General features: G+C 39.3%; 1 protein-coding gene across 1 annotated transcript in view; it reads left to right on the forward strand.

The window, feature by feature from the left end:
• LOC126419578 (transformation/transcription domain-associated protein) overlaps window positions 1-12,628 on the forward strand; it is a 435,226-nt gene that overhangs the window by 353,585 nt on the left and 69,013 nt on the right. Inside the window, exon 58 of the mRNA XM_050086768.1 lies at window positions 7,476-7,612. Within this exon, the coding sequence (XP_049942725.1) occupies window positions 7,476-7,612 (137 nt within the window). The remainder of the gene's footprint in view (window positions 1-7,475; window positions 7,613-12,628) is intronic.

Below are 12,628 nucleotides of genomic sequence, written 5' to 3' on the forward strand. Positions count from 1 at the left end.
TTCCATGTTTCAGGCAAATCACTGAATCCCTAGTGAAATCCAGTGGATGCACTTCCCCAGAAGTTTCAAAAGTATTAAATTTCTTACAACCAACAAATGAGGGACTGTTTGGGACACTACACACTCTATGCTTTAGATTTTGTACCTCTTCCACTTTTTTCCCCATTTCAGCCAATTTTGAACCTATATTTTTATCTACTTTTACCAGTTTTTCCTTTACCACTACTGCACACTTGGTTTCTTCCTCTGTTTCTAAATCATTTTTAATCTGATCTTTCTGGTTCTCAAGTTTAACTTTATTTCCAACACAAAATTTCCTGGCCGCTTTGACTTCATATTTACACTGTTTCTCGGAAGCCTCCACCCTCCTACTATAGCTGTCACGAAGCTTCTTTCTCTCTTCTACACATTTATCACTCATTAAGGTTAATTTACCATTAGTATTCTGTACTACTCTCTTTATCTTTTCATCACAGTCTTTCACTATCGCCTCAATCTTCTTATTTACTTCTGAAAGATTGGAGCTGACTACCTTAACTTCAGTTCATCCTTTAAGCCAGCCATGTCAGGTTTAATGCTATCCGTTTTATTTTCCACCCTACTAACATCATCTTTCATACTGGTACTACTCAAACTATTCGTAACTTGCCTTAACATCGCTTCCAGTTTTCTTTCTGCCATAAACTTATGCCTTTGCTGACTTTCACTACTAGATTCTTCCTCGTTAGCCTTAACAATTTCACACACTTAAGTACTGTTTTTGTCCATTTCGCTCACTCACTACACAGTGTAGATGACACTTTTATCATCTCATCTACAACATGACTTTCGTCCTCATCATTCAAAGTTACATTCGTGTCTGATTTATAACCACTATCATCTGCCAAATCAGTCCCAATTAAGTCTTTCTTTTCATTTAGAAGCTTAACCTGTACAGCTTTGTTATCAATCACATCACACCCCTTTGTCTGTTCTCCCCCATCACACTATCTTGTTCGTTAAGGCCACTCATTATGTATCACTTAATGTAAAATGGCTTTTGCTATGAATTACCTTATTTTTATTCACTCGTCTGCTGCTGCTGTGGTTACTTACACTCGTCCAAAACCCACTTCTTTACATCAGGTGGGTTGAGTCCAGCTGGCACGGTGATTGGCTGCTGCGGCTGTCCTCCGTCATGGCTGCTCCATCGTAGCTTAATTCCAGATTGGCTGCTCTGTCCAACATTTGTAATGGCTGCCTCCATAACCCCGGCCAACGATCTGTTGTTATGCTGTGTTGTTGATGCTTCCTATTGCATTATTTGTTCATGCATGTTCAAACCTATGGAATACTGTAATTACTTTTCACTCTCAATTAGTCTGTTCACTGAACTCAATAATACTGGTGCCACATGTACTTTAAATTCAGTTATTCCATCCAAACTGCACTGTTCACTGTTCGAAGTTCGCGAGTCCTTGTTTATTGTGTCCAAATACAATATTGCCCATCCCAGATGAGCTTCCAAATGTGACATTTGTCTGCTTTATTTCTTCGTTGACAGTCCTCGGTGTCGACGTACTGCATTGTTATACTGGCTGAAAAATGGGGGATGGAAGTTCAACACTGACTACTGTAAATGAAGTAGCGGACAGTTGCACAATTACATTTCACAGTTCTTTACTTTCATTGTCCACAACCCCCCCCCCCCCCCCCCCCCCAATATTACATAATTATATGGCCAGTTCACTATTGGTAAATGTTGATAAGCTTCATTAATAGGTTGCAGGCAACATCAACATCCTGCTACAATGGTTTGCTGTTGAACAGCTATGAGCAGTAAAAACCTAACCACACAGTTCACAGTTCTTGCCTAATAATACAGTACATGTGACACTGTTTTTCAAATACACACATCAAAAAATGTTTTGCATCACCTCGGTTGTCAGAGTTCCGGAACCTGTACAGAAAATTGGAATAGAGATAGACATAAACATCATTTTCGCCCTTTTTATTGATCATGAAAACCACACATTGCATGTTGCACCACTGTACAGTGAGACATTCAGAGGTGGTGGTCCAGATTGCTGCACACACCAGTACCTATTGCACTGATGCATGGCTGTATTCATTGTGGCATATTAGCCACAAGTTCATCTAGGCAATGTTGGTCCAGATTGTCCCACTCCTCAACGGCGATTCAGTGTAGATCGCTCAGAATAGTTGATGGGTCACGTTGTCCATAAACAGCCCTTTTCAATCTATCCCAGGCAATGTCATAGGGTTCATGTCTGGATAACATGCTGGCCACTCTAGTCAAGTGATGACATTATCCTGAAGGAAGTCATTCATAAGATGTGCTTGATGGTGGCGTGAATTGTCAACCATGAAGACAAATGACTTGCCAATATGGTTGCACTGTTGGTCAGAGGATGGCATTCCCATATTGTACAGTGTGTCTAAGGCATTCAGCCTGACCGGGTTGCCTCCGACGATTGTCTGGTTGAAGGCATATGCGACACTCGTCGGTGGAGAGAATGTGATGCCAGTGCCAATCCCAAGCGGTCCATTCTGAATATTGTTGGGCCCATCTGTACCACACTGCAAAGTGTTGTGGTTCCAAAGATGGTCCTCGCCATGGACATCAGGAGTGAAGTTGCGCATCATGCAGTCTATTGCGCACAGTTTGAGTTGTAACAAGACGACCTGAACTGCATGAAAAGCATTATTCAACATGGTGGCGTTGCTGTCAGGGTTCCTCCGAGCCATAATCTGTAGGTAGCGGTCATCCACTGCAGTAGTAGCCCTTGGGCGGCCTGAGCGAGGCATGTAATCGACAGTTCCAGTCTCTCTGTATCTCCTCCATGTCTGAACGACATTGCTTGGTTCACTTAGAGATATCTGGACACTTACCTTGTTGAGAGCCCTTCCCGGCACAAAGTGACAATGATGACGTGATCAATCTGTGGTACTGACCATCTAGACATGGTTGAACTACAGACAGCACGAGCCATGTTCCTTCTTCCTGGTGGAACGGCTGGAACTGATTGGCTGTCAGAGCCCCTCTGTCTAATAGGTGCTGCTCGTGCATGGTTGTTTACATCTTTGGGCGGGTTCAGTGAAATCTGTGAACAGTTAAAGGGGCTGTGTCTGTGATATAATATCCGCAGTCAACATCTGTCTTCAGGAGATCTGGGAACCAGGGTGATGCAAAACTTTTTTTGATGTGTGTAAATTAAACGGACATTGTCATTAACTGTTCTAACACATGGCCTATTTGTGTTACACTTATTCCACTGTTAAGTTGATGCATTGTTGTTAATCTAACCAATATGTGTTTCCCATCTGAAAATCGGCCGTCGACTGGCTTTATTGGGACTAAAACTCGGTCCATTATATATCCACGCAGTAATAGGCACTGAAACCGTACATTGTTCAATGTTTAAGTTACAGAAATTACAATTAAAACATAAAGCATTCAATTATCTGACTACATCAAAAAATTCCTTCCTTTTAACAATTCCTTTTACCACAAAGGTTAGACTGAATTATTTGTTTAAATAATGAAATTAACAACTCAAACAAAAAGCAGCTCAATCAAAAAAACCAACTGGTTTCATGAAACAGAAGAAGATCTAAAACAAGCAGGAGACAAATTCAGAAACAAAATTATGAATACGAAATTTGTAGTAAAAGAAAGGAAGAGACCAGGGAAAATATGGGCGGAACAAAGGAAACACAAACACAATCAAAGAATGAAGAGGTTTTGGGAAGAGAAAAAGAAGAAGAAAACAAAAAAGGGGGAAAATTGAATAATAATGCTACGCTGTCTTAAGGGCAAAAATGTATAATAATAATATAATGAAGTTAACAGATATAATTATAGAAACAATACTTTTGACAAACCTGGTAATTATTTTGGAATTAATTATGGGCTCACTTTGCTAATATGTTTTCGAATAGAGCCAAATAAATAATTTAAGAATCGTAGTAGTTCTTCTTCCAAATGTGCAGGACTTATATTAGTTTTTAAGTCAACAATGGAATCTAAGTCATGAAACAATTACTGGTTTCACCTATAATGAGCTGTAGCAAAAGATATTAACTAGGAGTGCTCTAGATGACATTATTCAGAAAATTCCGGATAAAAACATCATCATTCTTCTTGGAGATTTTAATGCACAGATTGCTAAAAAAAAAAGATATAAGAAAATAGTTGGAAACTATCCTGCACACAAGAGAACAAACAGAAATGGTGTAAGACTAACAGAACTTTGCCAAGCAAACAATTTAATTCTTAAATCCACAGCTTTCAAGAAACTACCACGAAGACAAAAGACATGGGTATCCCCAAATCCTAGCCTTGGGGAATTTCAACTTGATCATATGGCAATCAAGAAGATTTCTAGCAAAGAAATCATGAATATTAGGGTACTCAGGGGTGCAAACTTGGATTCAGACCACTACCTTTCTAAAATTAAGTTCAAAGTCATCCCAAACAGGAAACGGAAACACAGCATGAAACAAATTAAGGGTCGGAAGCATAGCACAGAAAAGATATTAAAATCAGATGAATTCACAAAAGCAACAGAAACCATTCAGACACAAAGCTGGTGGGATATCAAGGAAAACCTCATTACTACAGCTGAACGGGTAGCACCTAACAAAAAAGTAAAAAACATGCCTGGTGGTCGCTGGAATGTGATACCCTTATTGAAACAAGAAAACAGGCATGGCAAAATTGGCAATCATAGAAAACAGAAGAAAGTAGACTGAATTTCATTACAGTTAGAAAACTGGTAGATAAAAATATAAAAAGGATTAAGAAGACACATGAAAACAAAACTCTCCTCCAAATTGATGAAGAATTTGCTAAAAACAACACAAGAAGCTTTTACAGAACTTTCAAACAAAGGTTATCAAGATACAAAGCACCCACCCTCCAATTTCGAGATGTAAATGGGACCATCGCTCACAACAACACGGAAAACTGCAAAATGCTAGCAGGCTACTTTGAGAAACTCTTGAATTGTGAACCCATCCTTGAAAAATTTAGAAACGGTAGATCATGTTCGGAACAAATACTAAACCTCAAAAACATAATGGCATACCAAAAATCAAGGGCAAAGACATATGTAATCTCCTTCATTGATTTCAAAAAAGCATATGATTCGATTGATAGAGAATCTCTGTTATCAGTCCTGGAAGAAATGGGTTTGGATAAGAAAACTAATATTATAAAAGCGACCCTTGCAAATAAATTTTCGAAAGTTAAATTTATGAGCGAACTATCGGAAGCCTTTGAAATAAAAATGGGAGTGCGACAGGGCGATGGGCTCTCACCGTTGCTGTTCAATTGTGCGCTTGAGAATGTAGTCAGAGAATGGAACACAAATATTAAGAGTGGTATAAGACTGGGTTGCAAAAAGAACCACCTTAAAGTAAATAGCATTGCTTTTGCACATGATATGGCTGTTTGCTGAAACAGTGGAAGAAGCACGGGAGCAAATCCTTGAACTAAAGAAACAAGCAGCTAAAATTGGTCTTCACATCTCCTTTGAAAAAACTAAGATATTGACAAACATCAAGCACTCATGTAAATACCTCAAAGTTCAAGAACAGAAGATTGAAATAGTAAAAGAATTCAAATATCTCTGAGAATGGATTGGTTGGAATGCTGGGGAAAGCAAAGCAATGGAATCCAGAAAAAATAAACTTGAATTGGCCTTCCAACTAACAAAAAATACATACAACAAAAAATCCCTTTCATGGGGATCCAGAATTACACATTACAAGACAGTGATTAAGCCAGAAGCACTGTATGCAGCAGAAACACTTAACATGAATTTCAAAGGCCAAATGGAGAAACTTGAGCTAAAGGAAAGAAAAATTTTAAGAAAAATCATTGGGCCAAAATTTCAAGACAATAAGATTATATACATCAAAAATGAAATTCTCTACAAGAAAATTGAAAAACTTTCAGATTCTATGCGAAAAAGGAGAATAAATTTTTATCATCATCTTCTCAGAATGAATTCCAAGAGATTAACTAAGCAAATCTTTGACTTCTTCCGTAAGCGAAAAACGAAGCCCAACTGGTTTAAAGAAACTGAGAAAGACCTAGTGGAATTAAAGATTTCAGAAAATTCACTTATTGATCGAACTGCTAAATTAATTACTAAAAATGAAAACATAAGGTTCCATGACAAATCCACACAAAAGAGGAAGAAGAGAGGAGAAGAAGATCAGAAAGAATGAAGAAATAGTGGGCCCTAAGAAAAGAACAACGCACAAAGAAATGATTGATCCAGTGTACCCCAAAGAGGGTGAAACGAAAGAAGAAGAAATTAAGAAATTAATTACATACACAAAACGAAGCACAGAATTAGACCTGGTGCTATATTCCTTAAGACTGAGTGTCCACCTTTCTCTTTTGTGGAAATGCAGATTATACTCATGCATGTTAATAGTAATTAGGCAAAAATGAAAATAAAATGAATTTAAGGAGGCAGATGGCAAAACGAGAGGAAGTAAAGAGCTCCCAGCTTGCTACATCATGACAGCAACTATGATGAATAATGAAAATAAATTCAGACCTTTATCAAGCACAGATATCAAACTATTAGATGCACAAGAATAAAATTTTTTCACCTAATAGTTTTTTAAAAATCAGATGACAAGCATTTCATAGCCACTGGCTTGTCCGCTCCACTGCTTTGCTGAGAACACTTGTAACTGTCGCTCTCACTGTTGCACGTGCTGCACTGACGAGATTCAAACATGTTTGAATTCAAACGTCTCTAGTTGTGTAATGGAGAACAGGCAGTGCCATGGACGTTGCCCCAATAGGACATTTCCCTAAGCATACCTGCGGTGGTGTTTCGTCATCTGAAGCTGTCGTGCACTTCTGTCGCTTCCATAGGAGCAGGTCTTACTGTCACAGTGTATGTTGTTCATTGCTGTGAAAGTATATAAACTTGCAGGGGTTTATGTAAACAGGGACTAGTAAGTGTGCAAAGTTTTTTATTTCATTGTTGCTTCCCTGGCAGTGGAAATTGGGGATGTCTACTGTTAAATACTTTTTTATGGAAATCAAAGGCTATTCTTTTACCACATTCCTGAGCAGCTATATGTATAACTTTAATTTATTGGCAGCTATAGGCCTACTGTTACCTTAACGGAGGATGCTGGTGTACATTAATAGGACACATTTGCAGGGGTATATCACATCCATAATTGGGCGAAATTGCCTGAAGATGAAGCCTTAGTCGCTTCAAAATCAGTTGAAAATAAAACAATAAACACAGCTGAGGGAAGAGCAGTGAAAGAATAGCTTTAGTTTTCCATAGCAAACAGTGTATTTATTCTTTCTTGTATTTTTGTTTTGGCATTTAATAAATTTGTTGGGGAAGAATATTGTATGATAATGACTGTATTTTACTTCACACTTTCTTGTTTACTCAATATGTGACCCTGATGAATCTCTCTCTTTGCAGCTGACGGTCAGCAGGTGGCGTCAGAGGCTGGCCCTATAAGGGCGACGCCACCCATGTGGCGCTGCTCCCGCGTGATGCATATGCTCCGTGACATCCACCCCACCGTCCTGTCATCGCTAGAAGGCATTGTCGACCAGGTATGTATCCCATTCCGCAATATTTTTTTCCTTCAGTGAACCAGTTTTCCCAATTCACTAATGGCATGTCTCACAGTAATGCTGTAGTTTTCATTTATTCTTTTTTTTATGCCTTAGAACCCCTGACCAATGTTAAACAGTTATGAAACATGTCCCAGATTGGTTGTGCATGACTATTCCCTTTCCATTCTAAAATATCAAGTCACCAGTCCGTTGACTAATTTGACACTGTTGTCCATCTTTGTCTCTCTTGTGCTAATCTTTTCTTCTCAGCGTCTTCCATAATCTGTTTTGGATGTTCTAGTCTTTGTCTGCCTTCGTAATTTTTTTCACGTACTGCTCCTTCCAGTACCAAGCTGTCCCTTCTTCAAGTAACTGTTTCCTGTAGACTTCAGTTCTCACCCTTTTTACTACTTCATTTTGCACCTCATCTGTTCTCTTAATTTCCAACTTACTTTGAGAGCATCACATTCAAATGCTTTCAGTTTCTTCTGTACCTAGAGTCATGTTGTTGTTGTTGTGGTCTTCAGTCCTGAGACTGGTTTGATGCAGCTCTCCATGCTACTCTATCCTGTGCAAGCTTTTTCATCTCCCAGTACCTACTGCAACCTACATTCTTCTGAATCTGCTTAGTGTATTCATCTCTTGGTCTCCCTCTACGATTTTTACCCTCCACGCTGCCCTCCAATACTAAATTGGTGATCCCTTGATGCCTCAGAACATGTCCTACCAACCGATCCCTTCTTCTGGTCAAGTTGTGCCACAAACTTCTCTTCTCCCCAATCCTATTCAATACTTCCTCATTAGTTATGTGATCTACCCATCTAATCTTCAGCATTCTTCTGTAGCACCACATTTCGAAAGCTTCTATTCTCTTCTTGTCCAAACTATTTATCGTCCATGTTTCACTTCCATACATGGCTACACTCCATACGAATACTTTCAGAAATGACTTCCTGACACTTAAATCTATTCTGGATGTTAACAAATTTCTCTTCTTCAGAAACGCTTTCCTTGCCATTGCCAGCCTACATTTTATATCCTCTCTACTTCGACCATCATCAGTTATTTTGCTCCCCAAATAGCAAAACTCCTTTACTACTTTAAGTGCCTCATTTCCTAATCTAATTCCCTCAGCATCACCCGACTTAATTAGACTACATTCCATTATCCTTGTTTTGCTTTTGTTGATGTTCATCTTATATCCTCCTTTCAAGACACTGTCCATTCCATTCAACTGCTCTTCCAAGTCCTTTGCTGTCTCTGACAGAATTACAATGTCATCGGCGAACCTCAAAGTTTTTATTTCTTCTCCATGAATTTTAATACCTACTCCGAATTTTTCTTTTGTTTCCTTTACTGCTCGCTCAATATACAGATTGAACAACATCGGGGAGAGGCTACAACCCTGTCTTACTCCCTTCCCAACCACTGCTTCCCTTTCATGTCCCTCGACTCTTATAACTGCCATCTGGTTTCTGTACAAATTGTAAATAGCCTTTCGCTCCCTGTATTTTACCCCTGACACCTTTAGAATTTGAAAGAGAGTATTCCAGTCAACATTGTCAAAAGCTTTCTCTAAGTCTACAAATGCTAGAAACGTAGGTTTGCCTTTCCTTAATCTTTCTTCTAAAATAAGTCGTAAGGTCAGTATTGCCTCACGTGTTCCAGTGTTTCTACGGAATCCAAACTGATCTTCCCCGAGGTTGGCTTCTACTAGTTTTTCCATTCGTCTGTAAAGAATTCGTGTTAGTATTTTGCAGCTGTGACTTATTAAGCTGATAGTTCGGTAATTTTCACATCTGTCAACACCTGCTTTCTTTGGGATTGGAATTATTATATTCTTCTTGAAGTCTGAGGGTATTTCGCCTGTTTCATACATCTTGCTCACCAGATGGTAGAGTTTTGTCAGGACTGGCTCTCCCACGGCCGTCAGTAGTTCCAATGGAATATTGTCTACTCCGGGGGCCTTGTTTCGACTCAGGTCTTTCAGTGCTCTGTCAAACTCTTCACGCAGTATCATATCTCCCATTTCATCTTCATCTACATCCTCTTCCATTTCCATAATATTGTCCTCAAGTACATCGCTCTTGTATAGACCCTCTATATACTCCTTCCACCTTTCTGCTTTCCCTTCTTTGCTTAGAACTGGGTTTCCATCTGAGGTCTTGATATTCATACAAGTCGTTCTCTTATCTCCAAAGGTCCCTTTAATTTTCCTGTAGGCGGTATCTATCTTACCCCTAGTGAGATAGGCCTCTACATCCTTACATTTGTCCTCTAGCCATTCCTGCTTAGCCATTTTGCACTTCCTGTCGATCTCATTTTTGAGACGTTTGTATTCCTTTTTGCCTGTTTCACTTACTGCATTTTTATATTTTCTCCTTTCATCAATTAAATTCAATATTTCTTCTGTTACCCAAGGATTTCTACTAGCCCTCGTCTTTTTACCTACTTGGTCCTCTGCTGCCTTCACTACTTCATCCCTCAAAGCTACCCATTCTTCTTCTACTGTATTTATTTCCCCCATTCCTGTCAATTGCTCCCTTATGCTCTCCCTGAATCTCTGTACAACCTCTGGTTCTTTTAATTTATCCAGGTCCCATCTCCTTAAATTCCCACCTTTTTGCAGTTTCTTCAGTTTTAATCTACAGGTCATAACCAATAGATTGTGGTCATATCTTTCTTAATATCTTCACATGTTCTCCTCAGTATTTCCCATTTAGCTCTTTGCACTCCCTGTTAATTTGCACCTTCGCTGGTGCATTCCTACCTCATTTGAAAAATTCCATTATGCTCTTCTTCCATAAGCTCAAGTGTTTCTCGAGTCATCTTTGCTTTTACTTTATGTTTATGTGGAATTTTCTGTCCTGCGGTAATTATTTCCTTGCTTATTACATTCTACTCCTCTTGTTCTAAACCATCCCAAGACCCCATTGAATTCTTTTGGCATTGCACCTGAGCATTGCACCTGATGTGCCAGAAACTACTAATATCAGTTTACTAATTTGTCAGAGCTACTAAGTAAGGTTCATTTGCAGATCTTTGTATCTTGCAACTTTCTCAACTGTTGTTTGTTGAGTTTGCTATTGTCTAATATAGCGATGCGAACAATCCATGCTTTCTTTTTCTGCACAGGGGATGTTCAGTGTGTGAGAGTTCTGCGTTTGATTAGTCTGAAGTCAGTGGTTTGCCTTATTCATTTTTGACCAATGTTTCAGGCTTATAATCGTACCAGTTAGCATAAGTTGCATTGTATCATATATGCCAGAATGTTGTGCCTCTGGTTATGTGTCTATGAAATCCTTGTACAACAGCTCAGGATGTGGTTGGTTGGTTCCTCAAAAATTATGCTATGTCTGCGCTTAAGGTCTTCTGCTTTCTCAGTTCTGTCTTTAACAGCATTCATGTGATAGCTTGTTCCTATGTTGTCAGAATACTCCTACCCTTTCCTTTTCCATAGCGTGTTCCTATGCTGTCAGAATAGTCCTACCCTTTCCTTTTCCAGGGTTCATTGATCAGCTACGATCAAGCCCTTGCTACTTAGTCTTCAGATTTGTCCAAAATTTGTTCATACAGTTCATTAGTGCATCTTTCGTCCCTTAAGATTGGCATAGGTGTCGTTATTATTATTGTTGTCATCGTTGTTGTTGTGATTGTTGTTGTTGTTGTTGTTGTGTGGTCTTCAGTCCTGAGACTGGTTTGATGCAGCTCTCCACGCTACTCTATCCTGTGCAAGCTTCTTTATCTCCCAGTACGTACTGCAGCCTACATCCCTCTGAATCTGCTTAGTGTATTCATCTCTTGGTCTCCCTCTACGATTTTTACCCTCCACGCTGCCCTCCAATACTAAATTGGTGATCCCTTGATGCCTCGGAACATGTCCTACCAACCGATCCCTTCTTCTAGTCAAGTTGTGCCACAAACTCCTCCCTAGTCCTATTCAGTACCTCCTCATTAGTTATGTGATCTACCCATCTAATCTTCAGCATTCTTCCGTAGCACCACATTTTGAAAGCTTCTATTCTCTTCTTGTCCAAACTAGTTATCATCCATGTTTCACTTCCATACACTGTCCATTCCATTCAACTGCTCTTCCAAGTCCTTTGCTGTCTCTGACAGAATTACAATGTCATCGGCGAAGCTCGAAGTTTTTATTTCTTCTCCGTGGATTTTAATACCTACTCTGAACTTTTCTTTTGTTTCCTTTACTGCTTGCTCAATATACAGATTGAATAGCATCGGGGAGAAGCTACAACCCTGTCTCACTCCCTTCCCAACCACTGCTTCCCTTTCATGTCCCTTGACTCTTATAATAGCCATCTGGTTTCTGTACAAATTGTAAATAGGCTTTCGCTCCCTGTATATTACCCCTGCCACCTTCAGAATTTGAAAGAGAGTATTCCAGTCAACATTGTCAAAAGCTTTCTCTAAATCTACAAATGCTAGAAATGTAGGTTTGCCTTTCCTTAATCTTTCTTCTAAGATAAGTCATAAGGTCAGTATTGCCTCACGTGTTCCAATATTTCTACGGAATCCAAACTGATCTTCCCCAAGGTCGGCTTCTACCAGTTTTTCCATTCGTCTGTAAAGAATTCGTGTTAGTATTTTGCAGCTGTGGCTTATTAAACTGATTGTTTGGTAATTTTCACATCTGTCAACACGTGCTTTCTTTGGGATTGGAATTATTATATTCTTCTTGAAGTCGGAGGGTATTTTCCCTGTCTCATACATTTTGCTCACCAGATGGTAGAGTTTTCACAGGACTGGCTCTCCCAAGGCCGTCAGTAGTTCTAATGGAATGTTGTCTACTCCATGGGCCTTGTTTCGATGTAGGTCTTTCAGTGCTCTGTCAAACTCTTCACGCAGTATCACATCTCCCATTTCATCTTCATCTACATCCTCTTCCATTTCCATAATATTGCCCTCAAGTGCATCACCCTTGTATAGACCCTCTATATACTACTTCCACCTTTCTGCTTTCCCTTCTTTGCTTAGAACTGGGTTTCCATCTGA

The sequence above is a fragment of the Schistocerca serialis genome, chromosome 1 (assembly GCF_023864345.2).
Source record: "Schistocerca serialis cubense isolate TAMUIC-IGC-003099 chromosome 1, iqSchSeri2.2, whole genome shotgun sequence".
Classification (NCBI taxonomy): Eukaryota; Metazoa; Arthropoda; class Insecta; order Orthoptera; family Acrididae; genus Schistocerca; species Schistocerca serialis.